Source organism: Penicillium samsonianum (genome assembly GCF_028829775.1).
Source record: "Penicillium samsonianum strain IBT 33392 chromosome Unknown utg000007l_segment0_segment0, whole genome shotgun sequence".
Lineage (NCBI taxonomy): Eukaryota > Fungi > Ascomycota > Eurotiomycetes > Eurotiales > Aspergillaceae > Penicillium > Penicillium samsonianum.
This window is the reverse complement of record NW_026643265.1, coordinates 1313233-1338206: the sequence shown is the minus strand read 5'-3', so window position 1 is coordinate 1338206 and position 24974 is coordinate 1313233. Positions and strand designations below refer to the sequence as shown.

Below are 24974 nucleotides of genomic sequence, written 5' to 3'. Positions count from 1 at the left end.
AAATCCCCAGAAAATGAGCCTTGGTGCAAACCATAGAATGGTTTTGATGATGAGAATCCAAGGGGAGAGGCACGGTATATGAGAATCGACGAATGAGGTTCTTCTTTCAAACGGAGCCTTGGTGCAAATTTTAGAACTACTTCGACGGGACAGGAGGACCCAACGGGAGATGCACGATATATGAGAATTGACGAATAAGATTATTCTTCAAAGTGGAGCTTTGGTGCAAATTATAGAATTATTTCAACGGGATATGAGATCTAAGGGAAGGGAAGGGCACGACGTATGGGAACGGACGAATGAGGTCCAAGCGGTCGAGGGTAGACTCCCCCTAGAAACCACTTAAAACACACTCATAACTGACCGCAACTACGGAGTGTGGGTTCAACAATTGACAGATCACAATACGTTATAGGACAGTTAGTATGTGATATTCACGAGGCTATACATGCCAAGTGTCAAGGTTTGCAGCGATATGTGAGAATCAGCCAATGAGGTTCCAGGTGGGTGCCTTGCAGTCTGTCAGATTGGAACACCTTGAAAGCTGACCAGATGGTCTGTGTTTTACCTCAGAGTCCCTTAAGAAGGCTCATCCGGCACACTCCTCACCATACTTTACTCCCGCAACAATTCTCACAATCATGGCGGAATCAGATTTCGAACCTTACAAGCTCGAAATCGAGCGACTGTACATCCATGAGAACAAGTCTTTGCCCGAAGTGATGGATTACATGGTGTCCAAATACTCTTTTGCTAAGTCGTAAGTGTTGCAATACCGCTAGTCCACTCCACTCAGCTCACAGATAGAAAGCCCGGGCCAGTACAGCCGCCAACTCAAGAAATGGGGGTTTGTCAAGGGTCACATCAAGGCGAAGGAGTGGAATTGGATCGGAAACAAGACAAACAAAAGGAAACTAAATGACAAGAAAAGCGAATTCCACATTGGTGGAAAGGAGATTCCCGTACCAAAGCTCAAGAAGGCAAAATATAGAGATGCTTATGTTTCGACCATAGCCAAGTTCTCTACTGGTAAGCTGAGCATATGCTTCCGATCAGACCAGGGATCAATAGATTGATCGATTTCTAGCTCCTTCCCCGAAAACTCCAGAAGGGTTCTTTGTTTGCACCCCAACATCACCAGGGATGGATCTTATGTGGAAGCGGCCACTCCCATGGCTGCGATTTATCAAAATTGTGCGTTCCATGGAGAATGAAGGTACAGCTTTTCTAGATATTCCTTTTCACACTCGATGCGGCCGAGGCTCACTAGATATTTAAAAGTACCATCGCCGTCCTCGTCGCTGCCCATCTGTTCCCCTCGTGATGCCGATGCGCTTTCTAGCACCGTCAACCACGAACTGATGGAGCGCCTGAGCACAATCATACCATGGGATAAACTGAGTCATCCCGCGAATATACACAGTAGCTCTCGAACATCGGCAGCTCTAAGCATACTCATGCCAGAGGAGTTTCCGGGCCATCATGATGCTTTGTCGACGGACTTGAGCATCTCTACAAACAGGGGAAAAGATCGCATGGCTTTAGAGCTTTTTCTTCTTTCAAACAACTTCACTTCGCATGATCCAGAGAAAACAACTGAGAGGAATATGAGATCGAATGACGAGCGGGTGATGCAAACGTTGAGCGACTATGGCTGGAAGGAATTGAGACATATTCAGATCCTTTTATCAACTCGCGAGCCAACTGCTGAAGCTATTGCAGAAAAGGTGTTTGCAAGTGCGTTGAGACTACACGATGTGGACGCGGTGAAGATGATGCTCGAAGCCCACATGGATTTAAACAACCCATTAGTTGAGTCAATCTCCCACGGTGTTCTGACACCTCTTCAATTCATCGCAGGAAGCTATTATGAACGCAGTGAGGAGCTTGTCAATCTGCTTATATCCCATGGGGCGGATGTGAACCACTCGGGAAACGAGTACCCACCTTTGTTCTATGCCATTTACGAACACGAGAACAAAATCATCCGTGCTCTTATGCTTCATGGTGCTATTGTAACGCCATATTGTCTTTCTGCTGCTACACGTTTGGAGGATATCGAAGTCTTCACAGATATCGCCAATTCCTGTTCTGATGTGAACGCACGCGGAACAGGAATGGAGGACGGCAGTGCTCTTGCTCAGGCTGTCAGACATCGCAATATCCCGGTAATTGAAGTTTTACTCGCCAAAGGTGCACATATAAATGATCTGGTCGATGTCTATTTTGAGGGTGGCACTGCGAGAACTACTATCTTGGGCCTTGCAGCCGCTTATTCAGGATCTACCGATATTATACGTGCCTTGCTGCGGGGCAGCTATGAGATGAACCCTGACTTCGATGGCCTTCCTTATGTTTCGCCCGTTGTACTAGCGGTGCAAAGAGCAAGTGCTGATATTACTCGGGTTCTACTCCAAGCTGGGGCCGATATAAAACTAGCCGATGAGCAAGGGGAAATGACACTGCTTGAACGCGCCAGCCAATGGCTCCCAGCGGCATTGGACCTGTGCAAAGTCTTGATTGAATATGGGGCCCAAGTTGACAGACCGGTTTCCCCTCAGAAACATGGGTCCTCAGCTCTTCTCCTTGCGCTTCAGCGAAATTCGCGCGAACTTGTTAAGCTTTTGATCGGCACAGGCGCACGCCTCAACGATGAATACACCGAGCCCCCTTACACTGCACTTGGAGCTGCCATTAAACGGGGTGATGATGTGTTGATTAATTTCCTCTTAGCCGCCGGAGCTACATTTTTGGGAACTAAACTAGAAGCGATTGGCAATTTGGGTACTGCTATGTACCTGCAGAAAAATGGAGTTCTTCAAGGCATTCTGAGGGTATCAGGACCCGGAATTCTTGCTGCTGCTTTATCTGCGAAGAAGGCCGATCTAGCTCACTACTTGCTTGAATATGATGCTGATCATGAAGATCGGATCGGAAATGAGGACCCTGCCCCCTCCAAACAGACCCCATTGGAAGCAGCAATCCAAGCGCGGGATTTTATATTTGCAGGATTGCTTTTGGAACGCGGTGCAAAGGTTACAGATATGGCTGTTGCATATGCTATATACGTAGGGAAGGATCCTGTGCTTCTGAAACACCTACTGGCCAGGTTCCGTGGAAGTGCCACCATTACAGTAGGAACCGCATTCTCTCGCAATGCATCCCTAAAACTGCTTCAACTTCTTCGAGAGGCAGGAGTGGACCCCACTGGAGTACCGCAAAATTACCGGGATCATTGGCGGTACAATCATTTTCACCTGCCGCAACCAGAGTCGGTACTCGAAATAGCAGTGAGGGCAAGGAGTAGGGAGGGTTTACGGTTCCTGCTCCAATGGACCCCCTGGAGCCCAAGGCTGAGCGGTCGCGCCTTGACAGTTGCGATACTTCTGCATTTGAATGAACTCGCGGAGGATATACTGCTTTTCGATCCTGATCTGACTCAGGAAGTCACCATCGAATACACCGTTTTCAACAAGGGATTTGGATTTGAAGAAGTCGAAACAACAGAGCAAGCAACGTACCGTCCCCTCGAAGCCGCAGTCAAGAGACAAATGATCCCAATCGCGCGGAAATTGATGGAAAAAGTCGATGTCAACTATCTTGGGCGTGGGCCTCGCTGTCGAACAGCATTGCAACATGCCGTTGAAAATGGAAACATGGAGCTTATCAACCTACTAATTTCGGAGCACGGAGCGAAGATTGATAGCCCTCCTGCCACAGACGGCGGTGCTACTGCATTGCAGATTGCATCCATCAAAGGTTATATTGGTATTGCAAGGAGACTGCTTGACCTAGGAGCAGATGTCAATGAAGCTCCCGCGAAATACAACGGACGTACGGCCTTACAGGGAGCGGCGGAACACGGTCGAATTGATATGCTACAAATGCTGCTCGACGAAGGAGCGTTGATTGTTGGCGAAGGTGAACCGCAGTATCGCAGGGCTGTCGACCTTGCGGAACGCAATGGAAAATATGCTGCTGCGAGGATGCTGAGGTCTTGGAAGGACTCTGTGTATTTGAACCCTTCGGCGGTTTGACAAAGATATTGCTAAGGGTTGAAGAATTGAGTCTGGCATTTCTCTGTTAGCAACTGGATTTATTTCCCTTCCTTTCTTGGGGTGATATACTTGTGAATTTGCCCTCCCAGATCAGATCAGTCTAAAACCCCGAGGATTTACAAAGCCTCTTCATGGTCCAGCTTATCATATTGCAAAGCTCATAACAGCACAAATTTACCAAGCTAAATTCCTTCCAATCCAGTCCAAGACCCCAATTAAGCAGTCACTCAATCAACACCAAATCAAAATCCCTTCAAAGCCTCCTCGGTCCAATCCCACAACCTCTCCGCAAGCGCCTCATCCCTCGCCGTCGCATCAAGCTTCCCATCCTTCAACTTCCCAACAGGCTCATAATACCCTCCATTCCGAATCTCCGCCTTGTCCACAGTAGCAGCCCAAGTCTGATTAAACGCACCCTCATGCGGCTGCAAAACCCTCCACCAACTAGTGGCATAAACAAGCATCTTCTCCTTAATCCCAAGACTATCAGCAAGACCCGTCCCCACAATACCAGGATGCACCGACACCGACGTGATAGCCGGAAACCTCTTCGCCAGCTCGCGCGCGTACACCAAATTCGCCAGCTTACTCTGTCCATACCGCAGCCACGGCCCGCCGAACGCGATATCCTGCGTCGTCTTTAGCTTGTCGAAACTGATCCCGCCGCGTGGGTGCAGACCCCACGCCTGCGAGGTAAGGAGCACGATGCGCGGGTCGGCGGAGGCTTCGAGGAGGGGTAGGAGCTTTTTTATTAACAGTGCGTGGCCGAGATGGTTGGTGCCAAATTGGAGCTCGTAGCCGTCGACTGTTTGGCCGGGGGGTTGGGCCATTATCCCGGCGTTGCACATTAGGATGTCTAAGGTTGGGTGTTGGCTGGTGAAGTGCTCGGCGGCGTTTTTGACGGAGGTTAGGGATGCTAGGTCGCATTCAATGAATGTGACTGCAAGATTGGGGTTGATTTCATGGATCTGTTTGATCACTTTTTCTGCGCTTGTCGCGTTGCGGCCGCTGAGGTAGATGTGTGATGGGTTGTGCTTGGCGAGGTGGATTGCTGATGCTGCGCCTAGGCCGCCGGTTCCTAGGTTGGTTGTTAGTTGCCAACTTGTAGACAGAAAGGATGGTTGGTTTTGGACCTCCTGTAATGAATATTGATTTCCCCGTGAGATCGGGGACCTCTTTTTCAGGATTATAGTCGAGAGGCATGGTCGAGGTATGAAATTAGGGCTAGATGTGTTACACGCAATATTGGTTTAAAGGTATGTTAGATTGGCTTGGAACAGCTAATTGTAGTTTCAAAATAATCAAACGCATCCTCTGGGATTTGGTCTGCTTTTTATATTAGGAGGTGCGCGATTCCTGTCATCAGACGTCAAGATATTAACTTGCCGGATTGGGAAACATGCTCCAGGGTTGTGAATCCCCACATGTGGCTTGCCTAACCAATGAAAGCGAAGAGTTTCCGAGCTCACCAATGCAATCTGCAAATCTGCTAGTATTGTCCACGGGTTTAAGTATTCTTTATATCCGCTGGCAGAACGGCTTGATATTGTACCGAAGGACAAGTGGCGAGTTTTCTGAATTCCTCCGAGTCCGAGGTAAAGGTTCTACCAGTGGCGCCTCGAAAATGATGCAAAATATGTTGTAATGCAATTATGCAAATGTATAAAAACCGAATGCAATCGAACCGACCCATTTCGAACTAACCCAATATGTACATCGCAAAACCCCAAATACTATAAAATCAAACTCAACGACCAGTCATACGAAGCTCGATCGGTCGCAGGATGCAATATACAAAGGAAGAGAAGGCAAAGCCCAACTCAAATCCGATGTCGCCACCACCAGTTGTTGGGTCTCCAGCATACTTGGCGATAGGACCCGTCCACCACGATTGACTCATACCAACAACAACACCGACAATGCCGAAAGCAAACGCAACAGATGCGGCGATTCCCATGGGCAGCTTTTCAGGATTGTCGTAGTCCTCCGGACGATAGCCAGCGAATCCACGTCGGAAGACGAAGTGGTCAACGAGCGCAATGCCGGAGTAAATGGCCAGCCAGTAGGCGATAAGGCTCATGAAGTTCTCGAGGACGGTCTCGAAGTGGTCGTAACCCGGGATACCGATGGCAAGGGAGACGCATGAGGCGAGGAAAGTCCAGATAAATCGCGGTACGCGCTGCGTAGCCCGGCTCAACACCTGCAAGGTCAAGCCGACGGAGTAGATGTTGGGGCAGTTGTTGGCGATAATGGACAGGGCTAGGATGACGAGGCAGAACTTGCCGAAGCCGCCGAGAGGCTCCAGCACAGCTGCGATCAGCCCGCCGTTGACGGAGGCTCGGTAGCCCTCGGCGTACTTGTTGTTAACCCCGTCACCCATCTCCGTCGCGGACATGATGGCGATACCGAGGAATTGAGTGAAGAGCAGGGGGACGATCAGACCAAGCCAGGCAGACAAGAAGACCAGGCGACGGCTCTGGGTCTTTGGCTGGTAGACGGTGTAGTCGGCAGCATAGCTGGTCCAGCCAGTTGCGAAACCATAGACTGTCGATCCAAAGGATAGACAGGCACCCATTTCAGAGATTCCGACTCCCATTGGGATGTTGATGAAATCGCCGGAGTGGGCGAATGTGCCGAACACGATGATAAATACGATGCAGGTGGGGATCCAGCTCCAGTACTCATACATGTGAACGAACTTGTACCCACAAAAGGTGACGATGAGTGTGCAGAATGTGATGATGAGGATACCGGCGTATCCGGGGACTTGGTCGTTCACCGCGTTGAGGAGCTGGGCACCAACGATAGCGTTGGCAGCAGACCAACCAACACAGGCGATAATGTTAAGGACGGCAACTAGAAAATCATGAATTAGTATAACCATTCCACATACAACCCAATGAAAATCCTGAGCTAACTTACTGAATTTCACAGGCCACCATCCAAACCAGAATCGCGAGAGCACCATCTGGCGCAGCCCAAAGGGAGGACCAAAGCACGAGAAAAAGCACACGGTCATAACACCGAGAAGGTTGAAAAAGAGACAGACCAAAATGGCATCAACGAAGCCTAACCCGAATGCAGACTTTCCAAGAACGCCAATGGCGAATGAACTGACGACCATGTTTGCAGCCAGCCACTAGGTTTGGTCAGTGGAAAAGGCCTCCAGGCCAGGGCGATCACGCCAGGTAATTGTTGCAGGAACACACCATGCTACCAATATTGAAATAGGACGTATCGGTCCGCTCAGAATCCGGAACTCGCTCGACACCTCGCTGCTCGATGTTGAACTTGCCGGCTACGCGCTGAATCTTGGCGTACAGCGAATCGCCGTATTCGAAGCTCTCGCCGGGCACGGCGCCATCGCTGGAGTTGTCGAATACCTCATTACTATTTGAGTCGGAGGAATCGTTCACCTGGGGAGCTTTTTCCAGGTCCTCATTTGAGCTGCGGAACGCTTTGGCGATCTTGGGGAGCATCTTTTCGGTCGAATCCTCACCAGCGAAGGTGAAGAATAGAATGGAGACGAGAATATAAACGGGATTAATCGAAGAGCTGGGTAGGCTCAGCGAGACCCAGGGAGATCAGGATGAAGGGATTGAATACAGGGACAGTGTCACATCGTCCTCTCTTTCTTTTTTTGGTCCACCGAACGGGAGGAGCTGTTAATATAGTGTCTCGCGAGAATTCTTTGCGCGTCCGGCCCCACCCGCGAGCTCGCACTGTGGCAAAGATGGCCCTGTCGCGTGTCCCCTCTCGAAAAATCCATAAATTCCAGAAGACGAGCCGAATGACAAGCCTTGAGGCCCCATCAAGGGATCCGTTGAACCAATCAAAACACTCCTGATAGCCCTAGCTTATCAGCATGCCGAGAATTCTGCACTCGCTTCCGTCTTGGACTGAAAGTTGGATTGTTATTGGATGAAGGAGTTGTGTGAACGGGTCTAAAAGTGGAGTGTGGTCTCGGGTCTTCAGATAAGAAAGCGCCGACTTCCGTTATCTCTGATAGTGACAGTATTTATTCTTCTTATGTTGTACTCCACATGAGCAAGCACTGAACTCTGATGACCTTTGTACCAATCACACTTGTTTGAGATACCTGGATGTCCAAATGCCCTTATCATTTTGCAGGGGGGCCTTCTACATGGCTAAACCTTGTGTTCGCATAACACCCCTGATTGGCAGTATTCCAGCCAAACCCCATCCCATGTCTTTCAATCAAGCTTCCTGATCCCTGTTAGACGGGGGACGCCGATGTGCGTGATGCTTGACACCTATGAAGCTTTTATTTTTCACGGTGATTCCCGCCCTCGTGTTTGTGCGGGGGAATATCCACGCCCGGACCTAGCGCTACTGTACCCCGGATATTCTCGGGGTGTGACCCTTAATATATCCCAAACCTAATGCTTCTCAAACATGTGTGGTCTTGACGCTGTTCGATCAGAAGCGGGGCAAGTTACCGCATAGCCTGGGAGGGTGATCCTCGAAGGTCGAGCCGGTCGCACATGCCCGCGCATATCCAAGCATGTTCCGAAGACACTTGGGTCATATCTCTGGCTTTGACTATTCTTATCCCTACTGAAGACTATAAGCAGCCGGGGAAAAGGCGGCAGAGATCTCTTCACAGATCCGATCATGTAAACTTGCTTCGATCTATACTTGATTCTGTCTAGCGCGCTCAGCGCAAATCAAAAGCTCTTCATTGGCTTCGAGGCTGAGATGTCATTCAACCTGACATCATATTTTGAGGCAAATCGAAGGGAGTGATGTTGGTGTTCTCGTCCTTGTTGGATACAATACTTGCTTTTTCTCCTGTCTGTTCAAACGTATTCAAACTAGATAGTAAGGGGCTTCTCGAAAGTTGGAGAACTACTGAGGTATACTTGTGCCTCATGCCGATACGTGTGTTTCTCTAGTATCTCTCACTTCCCTCATCTCCCTCGCCTCCCCCGCCTCCTTCACCTCTTTCACCTCCATCACCTCCATCACTTCTCCCATGTATCTCATGTCTCTCATGTCTCTATGTGAGCAGCTCAGCTCAATCCATACTAACTGCTATGGATTTCGAAGCTAGACTTCTCGGGTCACCTCAAGCCTCTACATCACCTTATCTATCGGTCATCTTCACATAATGGCGTTTCCAGGCAACGAGAAAGATGGCGATTGGATGATTGACCTTTTCGAGCTCTGACGGAAGTGCAGGCTATTCGTCGAGAATGAAGAGATCAATGGATGCCCGAACCCCGCTCGATGGTAATCTGATTCAGACAACGGCACGAATGTCACCTATAGCGGAGGATATCTCAACCTCACCTCGGTTTCCCAGTGGAAAATCAGTGGCCCACCTCCTAATCCCGCCGATATTAAGGGCAATTTTGACCCAGCCACAGAATCTTTGTGGAAGCCGAAGAACCGTCGTCTCAACGACGGAGGCGTTGTCTATGCGCTGTTAACCCTTTCCCCCAAGTATAGATCCGACAATTTCCCATACGACTTTGACAAGCGGGGTGAGGTGCGTCGAACACGCGTGCCGTAACCTCCGACTGTGGTAGCTACCATAAACAACGTGCGGTTTCTGCTGGTGTGGAAGGATATGTATGTTTTCACAGGGGGCTTCAACGACGCAGGGTGGCTTCTTCGCGGCACCTACCCTAAAACAAAGTCATTCCTCAATTGCGAGGAGATCAGCAAATTTTTACATGGGGATGTTTGATCTAGAGGATTGAATAATTGTATACCCAAAAGGCCAATGTACATTGTTAGAAATAATATTGACAAATAAGCCCTCGTGCAATGTCTGATTGTGCCTCCCTTCCCCCCTATAAACCATTGATACATTTAAAAAAAATTACATAGTGATATATATTTACCCTCGCAGCTCCGCTCTACGGATCCCCTCCTCGCTGTATACCACCGATGTAGCTTGATGCCCACCGTCTCAGCGCTTGCCAAGCTATGGCCATGACGACTAACTGTGAGCTCCAAGTTCGAGATATATTGCAATATCCGAGTAATCATTGCAGCAACCAACGAAAATCCAGACTTAATCGTTGCTAGGATTACGCGTTCACACTAGTATGTGGTACTAGTCGTCCGCTTGCTGTCCTCCACTGCACCCTCCTGTTTGCCCATCCAGTTACTATAACGCTCAACACCAGCTTACTCAACAACTGTACCCGAGACGGACCTGTAGTTGAGACGCATGGGGAAAGCTTTAAATGACTAGCGTGATATTGGAAAAGATTATATCTGGCAGAATCAAGCAACGAAGCATCATTATCATTACGATCTATAAACATTCTTTTCTGAACTGGATTTTCATTTGGAAGAGATTAAATTATACGCCAAGGTATAAGCCTGTTAAGCTTCATGGATACCCCAATAACGTCCTGATGTCTTAGGGGTCTATCTTTGATTTTCTTTTTTGTTGCTGTCGCCGTCGCGCATTCGGTCACGTTGCCCTGGGGAACCCTAGTTTCTTAGTTAGTCGGTCACACTGCGAGGGCTCTATTGAGGTCGTCGTTGCTATATGGATAGCTGTCGCGCTTTCAGTTGCGCGTTTGATCACGTTTCCATGGCGAACCCTAGTGTCCTAATGCTCCTCATGAATAGTGGCTCTGCTTATGTCGCTGCCACCATGGCTGCCCAGGCTGTCCCGTGTTCGGTCACGTTGCTATGACGAACCCTAGCTCTAGTGCTCCTCACGGATAGAAGGCTATAGTTGCCTTCTCCTTTCCTTTCCTTCATGTAGCCTCATTAAAATACTCGATCTTAGAAATCTAATAAGGCCGATAATCTCTGGCTACATATGGAAGTCTACCTATAATGTAACCTACGATTTTTCAATGTATCCATTCAATTGGCAGAGGCGGAGTATGCAGCTCGAGGGCAAGAGCGATCAACCTCGAGTGGAAATTTTGATCACGCGTCCCTTCGACTTCAATCTCCTGATCTTAAGTAAACATCCAAGGCGGTTGTTTTCTTTTTCTATTTTTTGTTTTGTTTTTCGTGTCTACATAATAACACGCTCGCATAATCGGTATCTATCTTTCATGATCATTCCCATGCTTTCGTTATCTCATAGATGATTCGAATGGTTGGATAAAGTCCTAAAACAATCTGAACAACATGAGCCCCGTCAACGAACAGACAGGCTCTGGCACCATACGTCGCCATTTATTCTCGCTATCATCGGTCTTCCGCCCCCAGGCAAGCAAGCGAGCTAGGTAATTACATACAAAGAATCACAAACGGTGAAAGAGATATCGCTAACCAAGACAGCAGCATAGCTAATGCTGTGCAGGAAGAGCCAACCTGCCAAGAAAGGATCCATTACCCTGTGTTTAATCCCCTAGATCCTCGTCACAACCCAGAGATAGCGAACCTGACGTGGCGTTCCCACGAGCAACATAGTTCGTCTTTGGAATCGCGCAGTCCGCTGGCATGGGTCCAATCCATCTCAAAGCGATCTCTCCACAAAGCACGATCAGGTCTATTGGCGCTGAGATCAGGGTTTAGGCACCGTTCAACTGATGAAGACAACCCCGAGAAGAGCTTTGTTACCCCCGTTGCTCTCAGGCGCGAAAGACAACACCGCGGGTTTTCATGCGGGGCGTACACTTCGGATACACAAGAGGACCTGGCCTTTGGAGCCGAACTATCTCGTATGAGTCTTCTACCGTCTTCTCCATCGTCCAAAACCGAAGTGGGGTCTGTTATCCGCGTCCCGTCTATTAATTCGATACATGGCTCGTTCACGACACTTCCCGCACCTGCATCTGCGCCCAAACTCTACCAACCCCCCAGCCGAGCTGTAAGTAATTCGGGGATGAACTCGACTTATACACTAGCCAACGACCATGATCTTGACTTCCAATTTGCTGGAACCGGAGAGTTGGAGGCAAATATGAATTCTGAGGACCACTCTACTCACACCACGCCATCGACAGAACACCATTTGATGCAGCAGATATGGGGCGTTGCATTCTCTACTGATGAAGAGATTAAAACGTCCGCCCACGGACTGGCAGATTCTCAGTCAGTTCGTGGAGAGCAGCAAGAAACAAATCTTCAGCAGCAAAATATCAGTCATGCAAGTTCGGATACACAGATCAGCGATGATCAACCAAGCCCAGTTCCCATTTCGAGACAGTGTTCCGCTGAAGTTGGGTTTGCATTTCCAGGAATCTATCATGAGGCGCTAAATGAGTGGACGAGACAACAGGATAGTCCCAGCCCCAGTCAGCAAGTTCCCAATATCAGTCCACACAGTCCCAACCTCAGTGAATACTGCCCCAATACCACTCAACACAGTTCTAGTTCTAGTCAACACGGTCCCAACCACAGTCAACAACACAGCCGTGTGCTCTATGAACAAGAAGAAAGCACATGCGCTTCTCAAGAGCCACTCGAATGCATTGTGCTTCAGGATGATACACACAGCAACCTGCCTTCATATCATGAATACGATGAAAGTCTCATACCCTTGGTACCCCCGCAAACCCCAATCACCCATTCTGAAGAGATGCAGCCATTTTCTTATCCTAATCCCCTCAACTGCATCTCCAACCGCAATTTTGGCCAAAGATGGTCGTCTATTTCCGAAAGAGCAACCACACAATGGTCAAGTGTTGAGGATTATTCAATCCGCTACACACCCGCCAATACCACATCGCGAGATATCACATCAACGGAAATGACTTCCATGGAATCAATGACAAATGATACATGGTCTCCATGGTCCCCAATCGACTCTGAGGTTCTTTTTCCCAGCCCAGTGGAGGATCGAAATGAGTATTTCCCTATTGACGGCAAAACGTGCAACCAGTATCCCGACAGAGGCAATGAGCCAGTTAAATATGCACAGCATACCACCAGCAACTGTGGTAATACCAGAGCACCTCAAGAACTAACTGAGGTAATCTCTCCAGGGACCATGTCCCTACCGCTCATACCTGATGGAATGCTCGGTGCAGGATTGGACTTTGTGGAAGAGGATACGGACGATGAGTTTTATCCTGGAATTGTGCAGCCAAGACAGTTTTGGTGAAATTCTTCGTTAATACTTTTTCATGGCCTGACCAAAAGGGCCCCCTGTCCCCTTTGGCCACACTGTATTATTACCTACCCACCCTTAGCAGGGCCAGAATAATGTTTTCACTGCAGCAGTTCATTCTCTTATTCAACATCCTTTCTATGGACCTCATCTGCGGTCTTTATGCTAATATTCTAATATATAATACGCTCTAGGTTGAAGGGTATCCCAGAACAAACATAGTCACAGAGGAAGATGGAGTGTAACTGTAAGGAGAAGTACTCCATCTATGAGTCTATCTAGGTGCGTATACATTTTCAGCACACTTTAGCAAATCAATTTAACAACAAAAGAACAAGGAGAGAGAGGTTATACGCACAATGCTAGCAGTTTGTTTGTGTGATCTCTTACTGAAAGCAAAGTAAAATTGTCCTGTCATTCATAATCGCTTATACTTCATGGTATCACATATTTGAAGCTACATATGTTACTAGGTAGTTAGTTGATCTGGCTACATGTTCAAAGAGTGGCATCACCACCAACATTCAACATCACTCCTGATAAACTCAAGACCAGAACTCAATTAAGCCATACCCAAGGCAACCTGCTCCTGTCTCTCCTGCCAGACATTCTTACCCGAGCACGAGCAAACCATCTTATCATTATCCCACACACCTGCACTGCGTGCAATAACACCAACAAGGGTATTCTCATCCTCGCGCTTAAAAGGACCCTCCGTCCCCTTCGAAACAACCATACTCCGACCAATAAGCTCCCAGATAGCCACAGGCCGGTCCAAGAACACACTGCCCTTGCCTTTATTGTCAACATCAATGGTACCGAGAATACCCCGGGACTCCTTGGCCGGGGCCGCAGCATCAGCACCAAGGACCTTGGTCTTTACAGCCTCCCAGATACCCCCAGTAGACTCGGCGCCCCGGGAGATATCTCCCGCTTGTCGAATAGTTGTCCAGTATTTTCCCGGCGAGAGGCCATTGATTGTCAGGTCGATGAGGGTCATGTTCGGGGAGACCTGGACCATGCGAGCGAGCCCGCGGACATTATTTGTGACGCTTGTTGAGTGAGTTTCGAGGATGCAGACGGCGGAACCTGTTATGGTGTATATCAGTTGGCATTGCTCGTGTGTGTCATAAAAAAACAGCGGTTATGAGGAGCCGGGCATTCCGTACTGTCCGTAGTGCCGCTGCCGCGGAGGATGGCATCGCGGCCGGTGCCTTCGATCGCGGTTACAATGGCGCTGGGAGGAGCGGTGCCTTCGATAAAGACTAGCTGATCTTTGAGGTTTGCTTCAACCTTATTGATTCCTGCCGCGGGGTTAGCTTAGATGAAGGTGGGTTTTTGGGATGTTCCTGTGAGATGATTACCTTCCAGGCTGTTTAGAGAGCTGGAGATAGACTTCACGCAGCCTTCGCAGGTCATTGGGACCGAGAAGGTCGTCTAGACATGAAAATCGCATTAGTATTGGGCGTTCGTGAGTCATGGCGCTCAGATAGGCTGACCTGGAATGGTTCGATCATGGCGGGGAAGAAAGGGTAGATCCGAAATCGGTGGGAAATTTAGGAGTATGTGCACAACTAAAAGCGAAGGATATGAAGACAAAGAGAGAAATATAATATTTTAGAAGAGAAAGATCTAAAGATCAGAATAAAGATGTGCAATGCGCTATACAAATTCAAGGTGGGGGCGTTGGATTTCAAATCGAAGGAACTCGGCTTCTGACGAAACGTCATTCCCGAACTTCTCTCCCTTTCAACGTTGCCTCACGAAAAATGTCATCCAGATGGGCAAATGAGGACCCAGAAACAGAGGCAATTATCGCGCAACAAAAACGCGACAAGGAACTGAAAAAACGCGCTAAAGCGGAGAAACAGCGACTCGAAGATGCCAACAAAGCTCAAGCTCATGCCAAAGCCAATGGCGAGCTAGGCCCCCCGAAAAAGCGACGAAGACTCTCCAACGACCCCGATGCCCATCCAGACGATGCCGAAGTGGTGAAGATTGAGAAGGAACAGAAAATCCAGTCGACCCTACTACGCTTTCCCGTTGGAGAATGGGGGCCCTGCAGACATGTGGATAACTTCGAAAGATTGAACCACATTGAGGAGGGCTCGTATGGATGGGTTTCACGCGCAAAGGACATTTCGACGGGCGAAATTGTCGCGCTGAAGAAGCTCAAGCTGGAGAACTCGCCGGACGGGTTCCCAGTCACTGGGCTCCGGGAGATCCAAACACTTCTGGAGGCGCGACATCAAAACGTGGTTTACCTGCGGGAAGTAGTAATGGGCAACAAAATGGACGAGTGAGTCTCAGCGGTGGTCTCTATATTGTTTACATACGCTAATGAATTGGTTCCGACAGTGTATTCCTAGTGATGGATTTCCACGAACACGACCTTAAAGCCCTACTTGACGAGATGCGCGAGCCCTTCCTTCCTTCGGAGATCAAGACCGTCTTGCTGCAAGTAGTTGGAGGACTCGAATTCCTACATTCCCAGTGGATCATGCACCGCGACCTCAAGACCTCCAACCTATTAATGAACAACCGTGGCGAACTCAAAATCGCCGACTTTGGCATGGCCCGCTACTTCGGCGATCCACCCCCCAAGCTGACACAGCTCGTTGTGACTCTCTGGTACCGAGCGCCGGAGCTACTCCTCGGCGCCGACAAGTACGGCACGGAGATCGACATGTGGAGCATTGGCTGTATCTTCGGCGAGCTGCTCACCAAAGAGCCTCTCTTACAGGGCAAGAATGAAGTGGACCAGGTGTCCAAGATCTTCGCCTTGACCGGGCCACCCAACTCTGAAACATGGCCTGGATTCCGTTCATTGCCTAACGCCAAATCCTTGCGGCTTCCGTCGACATCGGCACCTTCTTCAGCCGGCAACCCGCCTCTGCTGCCTCGCTCCCGGTTCCCTTACCTGACCAACGCGGGCTTGAGTCTTATGTCCGGATTGCTGGCGCTGAATCCGGCCTCCCGTCCTACGGCAAGACAGTGCCTCGATCACAAATATTTCAAGGAAGATCCGCGTCCAAAGCCACGAGAGATGTTCCCTACGTTCCCATCCAAGGCTGGCATGGAGAAACGGAGACGTCATCACACGCCTGAGGCTCCTAAACGAGGTCAGGAAGCACCCGAGCTGGACTTTGCGGGTGTCTTTGGAGGTGCTGCAGGTGGAGATACTGGTGAAGCAGGGGCTGGATTTACTCTTCGGTTGGGATAACTGCTTTTCTTCACATTATAAGAGTAAATAATACCAGATTTCGTTTTATTGTCTGCATTTGCGTTGATCTACATTGTACAATAAAGTCTATCTCGGAGATATGATCCGCGCCTCTTGCCTTCCCATTCTGTTTTAGGTGCCCCTCGAGTTTTTAATGTAGAATTCAACGTCAACATATCCAAGAAAACATCTAGAATTGAATAACATAGAAATGTAGAAACAACCTTGGTCCAATTGGCTATATATGTGGCTATCAAAGGTTATACATAGAAAAGCCTCTTATGCTTTTTTTTCCCTTTTTCTGCCGTCTACCTAACAAACTGAGAAGGGGGAGACAAGATCTATGAAAACAGACATATAAAAAGTCTGAGAAGACCAACCGAGAAGAATCCGAGAAGAATCCGAGAAGATATTTAAAGACATTTAAAAAGACATCTGAAACACTACCTCAGAAGACTACCTGAGAAGACTACTAAAAAAATACTTGACAAGGCCGCATAAGCGGCCGACTATTCTTGTATAATCAAGGAGTTGCTGCGGACAGGGTTGACAGCTCGGCCCCAAAGCTGATCGGCTCCCCGAGCTTCTTTTCTTCTTCAACCTCTCCACGTATTCTCACTTATTCTGAATTCTTTTCTCTTTTTAATTTCTGTTATTAATTTGTCTAATCTATATTCTTTCTGCGATGGCGACCAAAAAACCCGTCTCGTTCGACGCCATCATCCAGGCTGGTAATCACCCTCCAACCACCTGACGACACCTAGCAAAATCTGACTGTTTTCCTCCACAGACCGTCAAAAGAAGAAGCAAGAGGACCTCGCAAACCAACTCCTTGGAAAGAACCGCAGATCAAGCGCCCCAGGCTCGGGCTCCGGTGCCGGCAAGAAAGCGCAGAACAAACCACAGAATGCAAAGCCTGGAAGCTTAGCAAGCAGGATCGGAGTAGCCAAGGTATGACCAATTCCACCATGCGACCATGCATGCGACCACCATTGAGGAACAATCTTTAACAATCTCTCGCGTTGACATCTAGCGCTCCGCGTCAGCGACCGTGCAACCCAACAAGAACAAGCCCGCACCCATCACGAACAGCAATCGGGCACGCGGCAAACCTGGCAAGAAAGATGGCGTGAATGCGGATCAGGTCCGGGCAACTTTCCAATCCGAGAATGGCCAAGGGAACGCGCGATCAGGAACCTTTGCAAAGAACAGTCGCCCATTCGGTGGCAGCAACATGACCATTAAGGGTGCCTCGGGCCCATTCCTTGTCGTCGGGAGGAACTTTGCGCCTGGGACAACAGCTGCCGACATCCAATCTGCTCTTGAGCCCATAACAGGTCCCATGCTCAGCTGCCAGATAGTAGCAAGCCAGCCGAGTGTTGTTGCGGAATTTGCATATGCGGAGAAGACGGCTGCAGAACTGGTGGTTGCCAATTTCCACAACCAAAGGGTAAATGCCGTTCCTGTTTAATGATATCGCAAGATGGATGCTGACACATGCTTTCTAGGCTGATGGGAGACTGCTCACAATGACCCTTAAATCGACGAAGGCTGCAACCCACCAAGATCCCTTCACTGCACTCCGAGCACAAGCTGATCAGGAACGACTCCGAGCCCGTCGTGCCCCAGGCCACCCGAACGATCTGCTAGCCGAGAACCAGGGAAATTCGCAGACCGGCCTCTACAGCGATGAAATGATGGTCGATGCGCCGGGGCGGAATACCCAGAGGAATCAGAACCAACGGAATAGGCGTCGTTGAACACCCAAGCTTGAGCATGACAACTTGTGGTTGGCTAGCGTTGTTGGTGTAAGGAGTATCAACTGCGGGAGATGGTCGTGGATCATGCTCCTTGTTACACTCTCATGAAATGTATGATATGGTTACAGCAGTTTATGGACATTTTTTAACATTCGGAGCACACTTTTTACAGCAGATAGCGGCGAACCGGACAAATCGGACAGACTATTAATGTTTTATTCAGGACTTTTCTTCAGCATGCACATCAATCCGTACCCATGTTACGTACGGTATTACCTGTCGCTCCTCGCTACTTGCTTATTTACATGTGTCGGAAGAAAAGAGGTGAAACTATACCTAGGTAGGTATCAACACAAGCCTATGGTATTTAACCCTTCCGATATCATTGAAAACAGTAAACCAAACCATCACTTGTTCTAATCAAATTCAGAAACTCCAAATACAAGTGATATATGCCGCCTCACGCCCCCAAGGGGCACATGAACTAGACGCAACTGAAGCTCAACATAAACCAAAATAGAAGACACAACAAGTAGAAACACCAAAAAAAGCAAAAACACAGATACAATCAAGTAGAATCAAAATATATAACCCCGAATCGATCTCCAGCTGCCCATGTATTGTCAAACGTTCCTTCGAAGAATGGTTTGATCAAACGGGTGGTGGTCTTGCGAGTGCTGGATTGCAAGCGGCTGTGGGTGCATTTGCCAAAATTTCGGTGAGATCATTTCCAATGTACATTCTGCCGCTATTATCAGGCAAACTCAAACAATACAGCATATGATGAAGCCAGATACCAGACAGTCGGAGATTCGGGGGAGCATTGGGGGGATCATGGCCTATACAAGCTCGAACATTAATCCACTTGGGGAGCATGGGCTGACCATTGTGGTAGAGATTGACTTGCAATACCACATTATCCACCGGGATTTCACCAGCCGCTGTGCCCATTGTTGATGCACCAGAGACAGGCACGGGAGCGCCGCTCAATCTTTCAAGATAGGCTCTATCGGATTGATGAATCTTCATTACCGAAGCACCAGTATCCTCCAGAACAGGGAGGTGCATGGTATGTTGCCATGTGTTCAGGTTCCAAGTGGTAGGATTCCGGACCGATACCGTAATCTGTTTCATGTTAGTATTCATTCTCGAATTTTCACATGGAAAATCATACTTGATGCATGGCGTACCCCTGATAGTACGGGCCCAAAGTGTAGTATAGGCACATCGGTGCCGGTTTGTAGTCGTCCATCTATAAGTCAACGTTAGTGCTGTATTCGGATGGATATGCCTATATCTTCATGTTGGACTAACTTGATAAAACAAGAAGTCTACGTATGGGCGAATGGGGCTCAGCTCTTTCTTATATTGAACTCACTCCTTCTACCCAAACACCATGTGGGCCAAACTCCCTACTAAGGGCGTAAAATTCGTCGATTTCCATTTTCTTGGGACCAGCAATCATTTCTCCGTGTGCCCAGTAAGTGACTGTATCTTTATCCCAGACAAGGTCCCCGGAGCGGTACGCAGCCATGATGGCTATCACGTTGGGGGTATTCCCACTGTCATTTCCCGTCTCATCAAAGCTCGCTTTGACCTTCTTTAGCATATCAAGGCGCTGGACGACTTCCCAGCTAAGACCGGCTGGCTCTGAGTTGATCATGTCTCTATAAAAGAGTGGGTTAGTCATTGTCATAAGAAAGGCACAGCATATAATGAAGGATTTCCTTACGTCTGTCTCCGCTTTATACCTTGGTACATTTCCAATCTCTGCTCGAAAATGGCAGGCATGATTCCCTCATCGATGCGTCTGTAGCATCTTTCAATTTGGGCGTCGACATCACTATCACGAAAACGTTAGTAAAGAATCGATAGACAGAGAGATCTGGCACGTGTCTTACTCCTCGGCGAGATCTGTATCGCATGGGTCCCATCCTTTAGGTAACTTGGCAGGATCGGTTATAGGCTCGTCTCGGGTTCCCCATGATTTCGGTGGCTTGAAAACTTGACCGTGTGATAACGGGGTTCCAGGAAGACGTAGCCCTTCCCCACGCTCGAGGAGGTCGTTTGCAAGTGCAACATGGGGCGGATCTGGATCTTGCTTCTTTTCAAAGAATCATTTGTAAGTGATATGCCATGACACAAGGGACAAGGGAATGCAATACCTTCTTCCCTTTCTTTGCAGCGGGCTTGGAAGCACGACCGGAGCTAGAGGCAGCCCCCTTCGAACTCTTGGGTCGCTTCTCATCCATGGGAATACCAGGAAGAAGGGCGTCGTCATCGGCCTTTCTTTTCTGACGAGTGGTAGGCATTTTGAATCAACACCCAACTGGGTTGTTGACGAAGTGGGAATTGGAAAGAATTATTGATTGATACCAACTAAGGCGAGAGATATGGAAGTGAGAAAGGTTGATTCTCGAAGAGCAGACGGCTTTTATAGACATGGGATATCAACTTTCATCTGTTGTCAAACAAAGGAAACTATAAAGAAAGACAAATTCGGTAGCCACGGACTCGAGATATCAGCACCCAACAGACAAATTCGTGGACATCAGCATGACGGCGACGCTCATTGACATCCAAGCGAGAGCGGCAAGACAAAGAAATGCTTTGAGCCGAGGGTAGCAAGGGTAGAACGTGAAGCAGGAAAGAAAATGTGAAGCTCTTCAAAGACAAAGAAAAGGCTGGGCTATAGATAGAAGCCAGTAATGTTCGAGACGTACTCCATAGTGAAAGCAGCTAATAAAAACAAAACAAAGGGAAATAAAAAACTGTAACAAAACAATCAAACTTCTTCCTCGTCACTGTCCTCTTCCTCGATATCAAATCCCATGTACGACACATTAGAAGACTCTTTGGAATGAGTTTGAACAGATGTCTTCTCCGATTGCACTGGTTACATGATTGCGGCAGCATGAAAAATGTGCACGAGCAATCTGAGTACCTCCTGGTAATTGTTCAGGTGAGCAGAAACAATATGCTCGCACCACTATTCAAATATTAGAACACGTACGATTCAATGATAGAATGTACTTACCTGCGAATCATTGTTGATCTTCAAGAAAACGAAGTACTGACCGTCAGCTACGACGCCGTACACCGTCGAATCCATCTTGCCGAGGTCTTGTCGTCTTCTATGGACGCAACCTTAATCAAGTTAGATTCCAGAAATTAAAGCAAGAATCCATGGATAGATGAAGCACTTACCCATGTACCCGAGTGTCTGGGATACCCCAGTTGTTGCAGTTGCTCCTGATTTGGCTTCAACTATAACAACACAAGAATAGTCGGCCAGTTATGCAACCTTGTCAAATATTTATTTGGTAGTCTTTTCGGATGTCTTTTCAGGCGTCTTTTCAGGCGTCTTTTCAGACGTCTTTTCAAGTAGTCTTTTCAAGTAGTCTTTTTATATGTCTTCTCATACAAGGTGACGTAGTGATGCAGCACACAAGAAGGTTGTTGAGCGTGATTCTAGTCAACGCTTCATTTGCCTCACACTTTCCGAAGGCATTTCTTGTAATATTCATCCATTGAGCTCGTTCAAGTCAGCTAGATGTCACATTGACTTCAATGTTCCTTTAGGTATACGTACCGCAAGTTGGAGATGGATCATTTTGAGCCAAGGATCCTAGCATATCCTTCCCAGGTCATTCGGAGAAACACACCCGCCGACGCATTTGGCTCATATGCATCGGTTATCTTGACCTAGAACCTTCCTGCCACAGCACCAATTCACCACATCGATTGCAGGTTTGATCCCAGCTCACGACTTGAATAAGACTTGAACAAGACCACTCTTTCACCACCTCCCGTAGGACGGGAGAGGAAGGACTCAGAAATGGTCGTTGTTCGGAGCTAGGTGTGCCCCGTACGTTGCGTTTTCCGCCTAGTGTTCTCCATAATCTTTGTCGGTTTCCACTCTATCCTTTCGAGGGCATGTGACAGATGGGACGAGACAGCCTGTTCATGGCGATATGGTTAGTTATATCGAGCAATATCGGTAGATGAAGCCTACCTGTTCCCCGGGTAAGATCCCTGCAGGTTGACTGGGGTAGACAATTCATGGAAAGCCAAACATCGGTTGGGATGTGCCAATGAAAACAGCTTTGTAGAGACAGGTCTGCATGTAAGTGACATGCATTTACCCCACTCCATCTTCTCGGTCGCAGTATTGGTATATGAGGGGAAAATATAAGTGGTGGTAAGAAGTCCATGACACCAGCCTCCGATGGCAGGGTACATGTAGGTAGAATTGGCACGACTGGAAGGAAGGAACGAATGACTTGGCATGAGTGCCCAGGTGCGCTGGTATAGTGAAGATAACTTTGAAGAGTGATCCTTGAGATATTGTATTTTATTTGTGAGAATTGCTCTCTGGTGTGGGCTCATTGTATATTACTGCAATATTGTTTATCTATAGGATAATGTTGAGCGTAAATATGAAATCAAAATGATGGACGTACATTGCTACGTCACTACAGAGGGAGGGAGAGCAAGAAGATCAACCGAGATAGATGAAGATGATCACCAGCCCTACCTTTCTCTCATTTTTGCTTAAAGTGATATCACCGTAAAAGGGATATATATTCAATTACTCCGCCCGTAGTAAGGGCTTCATCATCCTTCTACCGTCCGTACTCGAGTAGAGAAAAACTGCCTTTAAAAAACATCCCACCATGAGCTCAACCTTCGATTATTATTCGCCGATACTGCTCTAGAGGGGTTGTCATTATCATGGGATCAATCAGAACCTAGCAAGCCTAGTAATAGATCTGCCATCCATACCATACATTGTTATACGGCCAGATTTCTGTCATTCAACTCTCTGTATTTCCTATATCGGCTCTGCTAACGATTTATATGGAGCCTCGATTACATAGCATAAATTACGAAATATGTAGGATCAATACATTTTTCGGTATGCCGTTGTTCTTGCGCCGACAAGATCGGCGTTCGGGGATTACCGTTCGGAAGTATGAATAATAATCATAAATGCAGTAAGATATTCTAATCATATTTCACAAAACCTCGGTTTGAGATTATAGGATTCTGCTTTTTGAAATATAAAATAGGTATTAAACTCCCTTCCTAAGATCCTTGTGAGAAAGCGTCTAACAGTTGTCACGATGGAAACAGGAACAATGAAAGCAATTGGAGTCGCCAAGTATGGTGTAGTCGACAACTTCGAGTCCCGCGACGTTCCGCGACCGGAGAGCCCTACAGGAATGGACATTCTTATTCAGTAAGTATTCTCAGATAATATTCTGCTACATTAATTCTGACATCACTTAGAGTCAAGGCCTGTTCTGTGAATCCTATCGACACGAAAGTCCGCAAAGGGACTTATGATGACGCTCCAGGTAATGATCCTGCTCCGTTCTGTTTCTGGGAGACTTTCATGCTTATCAAATAAAGACTACTACAAGTTTGTGCCCAAGGATTTCCATATCATTGGGTTTGACGGTGCCGGAACCGTTTTGGAGGTCGGGCCTGAGTGCACAAACTTAAAGCCAGGCGATGATGTCTTCTACGTGAGCTCCACTACTCGCCAGGGCAGTGCTGCAGAGTACGTCCTAGTTGATGAACTTCTCTGTGCCGAGAAGCCGAAGTCGCTTGACTTCGTGGAAGCCGCTAGTATGGGCCTGACCTTCGGTACAGCATACCAGTCTCTTGTTGACAGACTGGAGATTAAGCAGAACGAAAACGTTGGTATTCTGATTGTGAGTTTCACTGATGCATTGAGCCTATGTTATAATGGCTATTGCTACCTAGGTTGCATTTCGAACACACATCTGACCGTTCTAGATCAATGGTGGAGGTGGAGTTGGAAGTGCTGCCATCCAAATCGCCAGGAAAGTTTTGCAACTTCCCGCGGTGATTGCAACTGCATCCCGACCTGAGACCATGGAGTCATGCAGGAAAATGGGTGCCACCCATGTTGTGAATCATAGGGTGGATCTCGAGTCCCAAATCAAAGCCTTGAACCTGGATGTCCCAATAAGGTCCGCTCCGCCCTCTCTTAATATCGTGTTCTTTGCATCTCAAAAACTGACACTATTAATTCCAGGTACGCCTACGTGGTCGCAAGGACGGAGCAATATATCCACTCCCTAGGGAAAATCTGTGCACCCTTCGCCAAAGTTTGCTCAATCGTGCAGGCCAAGTTCGATCTCTATGGGACGGACTTTATGTCAAAGTCGATGACCTTCTCGTGGGACTGGCTAGGCTCATCAGCTTATCATGGTACAAATCTGGAGAATTATCGCCGAATCTTTGGGATCTTAGCCCGTTGCATAGACGAGGGAAAATTGGTACCAAACCTCAACAAACGCCTTAAGTTGAATCTTGCTGGACTGAAGGAAGCCCATCGGCTAATTGAGTCTGCAACCACTGTGGGAAAACTTGCTCTAGGGGTAGATGAGCCAGGCGAAGGGGCTCCATTTTCTTAAGGTTGGATTGCTCCGTTGAACAAGGCTTCGAAGTGGAGGACGTTATGTGATGGTGCATGAGGATACTCGCGAACTTCCCTCGAGAACCAAATTACATGCTTCTTAATTGCGTATAACACAAGTTAACACATCTCCAATAAATCTATTTTACGATTTTCGAAATGGGACTTGGTATTACTAAGGCAGAGTATGCAGTCAACACATGGACGAAACGATGCTTTTCTGTATTGCTTACTGCGAAATTTAGTAGCCTATTAATTCTTTCTATCGCTTCGTGATGCGTAACTTACATTGAGCGATTGGAGAGCCATATTCGTAGGAGGTTACTGCAGCGTCGATATTCCTAGCAATATATCCAACTTGATTCTATAAGTCAGTTAATGAATCGAATATGATTGGACACACGTAAACCAATCAAAATGAAGAACG

At 47.9% G+C, this 24974-nt stretch overlaps 11 protein-coding genes across 11 annotated transcripts; 6 read left to right on the top strand and 5 right to left on the bottom strand.

Moving 5' to 3' along the window:
- Positions 1 to 641: 641 nt before the first annotated feature.
- Positions 642 to 4037, top strand: N7471_011346 (uncharacterized protein; the record flags this gene model as incomplete). Its single annotated transcript, XM_057284065.1, has 4 exons — positions 642 to 760; positions 812 to 1029; positions 1088 to 1216; positions 1282 to 4037. The coding sequence occupies 4 exons, from the start codon at positions 642 to 644 to the stop codon at positions 4035 to 4037; spliced, it is 3222 nt and encodes a 1073-aa protein (XP_057130331.1).
- A 263-nt stretch (positions 4038 to 4300) lies between these two features.
- Positions 4301 to 5261, bottom strand: N7471_011345 (oxidoreductase, short-chain dehydrogenase/reductase family; the record flags this gene model as incomplete). The annotated part of the gene is made up of 2 exons (XM_057284064.1): positions 4301 to 5136; positions 5192 to 5261. 2 exons carry the CDS (start codon positions 5259 to 5261, stop codon positions 4301 to 4303), a joined length of 906 nt encoding a protein of 301 aa, XP_057130330.1.
- A 544-nt stretch (positions 5262 to 5805) lies between these two features.
- On the bottom strand, positions 5806 to 7537 carry N7471_011344 (cytosine permease; the record flags this gene model as incomplete). Its single annotated transcript, XM_057284063.1, has 3 exons — positions 5806 to 6914; positions 6981 to 7197; positions 7268 to 7537. The coding sequence occupies 3 exons, from the start codon at positions 7535 to 7537 to the stop codon at positions 5806 to 5808; spliced, it is 1596 nt and encodes a 531-aa protein (XP_057130329.1).
- A 1737-nt stretch (positions 7538 to 9274) lies between these two features.
- On the top strand, positions 9275 to 9594 carry N7471_011343 (uncharacterized protein; the record flags this gene model as incomplete). The annotated part of the gene is given in 2 exon segments (XM_057284062.1): positions 9275 to 9311; positions 9326 to 9594. 2 exon segments carry the CDS (start codon positions 9275 to 9277, stop codon positions 9592 to 9594), a joined length of 306 nt encoding a protein of 101 aa, XP_057130328.1.
- A 1592-nt stretch (positions 9595 to 11186) lies between these two features.
- N7471_011342 (uncharacterized protein) lies at positions 11187 to 13107 on the top strand (the record flags this gene model as incomplete). Its single annotated transcript, XM_057284061.1, has 2 exons — positions 11187 to 11284; positions 11343 to 13107. 2 exons carry the CDS (start codon positions 11187 to 11189, stop codon positions 13105 to 13107), a joined length of 1863 nt encoding a protein of 620 aa, XP_057130327.1.
- A 568-nt stretch (positions 13108 to 13675) lies between these two features.
- N7471_011341 (copper chaperone CCS1) lies at positions 13676 to 14630 on the bottom strand (the record flags this gene model as incomplete). The annotated part of the gene is made up of 4 exons (XM_057284060.1): positions 13676 to 14202; positions 14283 to 14417; positions 14478 to 14550; positions 14613 to 14630. 4 exons carry the CDS (start codon positions 14628 to 14630, stop codon positions 13676 to 13678), a joined length of 753 nt encoding a protein of 250 aa, XP_057130326.1.
- Positions 14631 to 14882: 252 nt separating this feature from the next.
- On the top strand, positions 14883 to 16336 carry N7471_011340 (CDC2/CDK family serine/threonine-protein kinase; the record flags this gene model as incomplete). Its single annotated transcript, XM_057284059.1, has 2 exons — positions 14883 to 15412; positions 15472 to 16336. 2 exons carry the CDS (start codon positions 14883 to 14885, stop codon positions 16334 to 16336), a joined length of 1395 nt encoding a protein of 464 aa, XP_057130325.1.
- Positions 16337 to 16929: 593 nt separating this feature from the next.
- Positions 16930 to 18514, top strand: N7471_011339 (RNA recognition motif domain-containing protein). Its single transcript, XM_057284058.1, has 4 exons — positions 16930 to 17067; positions 17127 to 17287; positions 17370 to 17786; positions 17845 to 18514. The coding sequence occupies exons 1-4, from the start codon at positions 17022 to 17024 to the stop codon at positions 18094 to 18096; spliced, it is 876 nt and encodes a 291-aa protein (XP_057130324.1). The 5' UTR covers positions 16930 to 17021; the 3' UTR covers positions 18097 to 18514.
- A 233-nt stretch (positions 18515 to 18747) lies between these two features.
- On the bottom strand, positions 18748 to 20408 carry N7471_011338 (uncharacterized protein; the record flags this gene model as incomplete). The annotated part of the gene is made up of 6 exons (XM_057284057.1): positions 18748 to 19221; positions 19271 to 19348; positions 19475 to 19763; positions 19829 to 19939; positions 19998 to 20200; positions 20262 to 20408. The coding sequence occupies 6 exons, from the start codon at positions 20406 to 20408 to the stop codon at positions 18748 to 18750; spliced, it is 1302 nt and encodes a 433-aa protein (XP_057130323.1).
- Positions 20409 to 20992: 584 nt separating this feature from the next.
- N7471_011337 (uncharacterized protein) lies at positions 20993 to 21208 on the bottom strand (the record flags this gene model as incomplete). The annotated part of the gene is made up of 2 exons (XM_057284056.1): positions 20993 to 21085; positions 21134 to 21208. The coding sequence occupies 2 exons, from the start codon at positions 21206 to 21208 to the stop codon at positions 20993 to 20995; spliced, it is 168 nt and encodes a 55-aa protein (XP_057130322.1).
- Positions 21209 to 23222: 2014 nt separating this feature from the next.
- On the top strand, positions 23223 to 24545 carry N7471_011336 (uncharacterized protein; the record flags this gene model as incomplete). Its single annotated transcript, XM_057284055.1, has 5 exons — positions 23223 to 23338; positions 23389 to 23456; positions 23512 to 23816; positions 23902 to 24098; positions 24164 to 24545. 5 exons carry the CDS (start codon positions 23223 to 23225, stop codon positions 24543 to 24545), a joined length of 1068 nt encoding a protein of 355 aa, XP_057130321.1.
- Between the last annotated feature and the right edge of the window lie 429 nt (positions 24546 to 24974).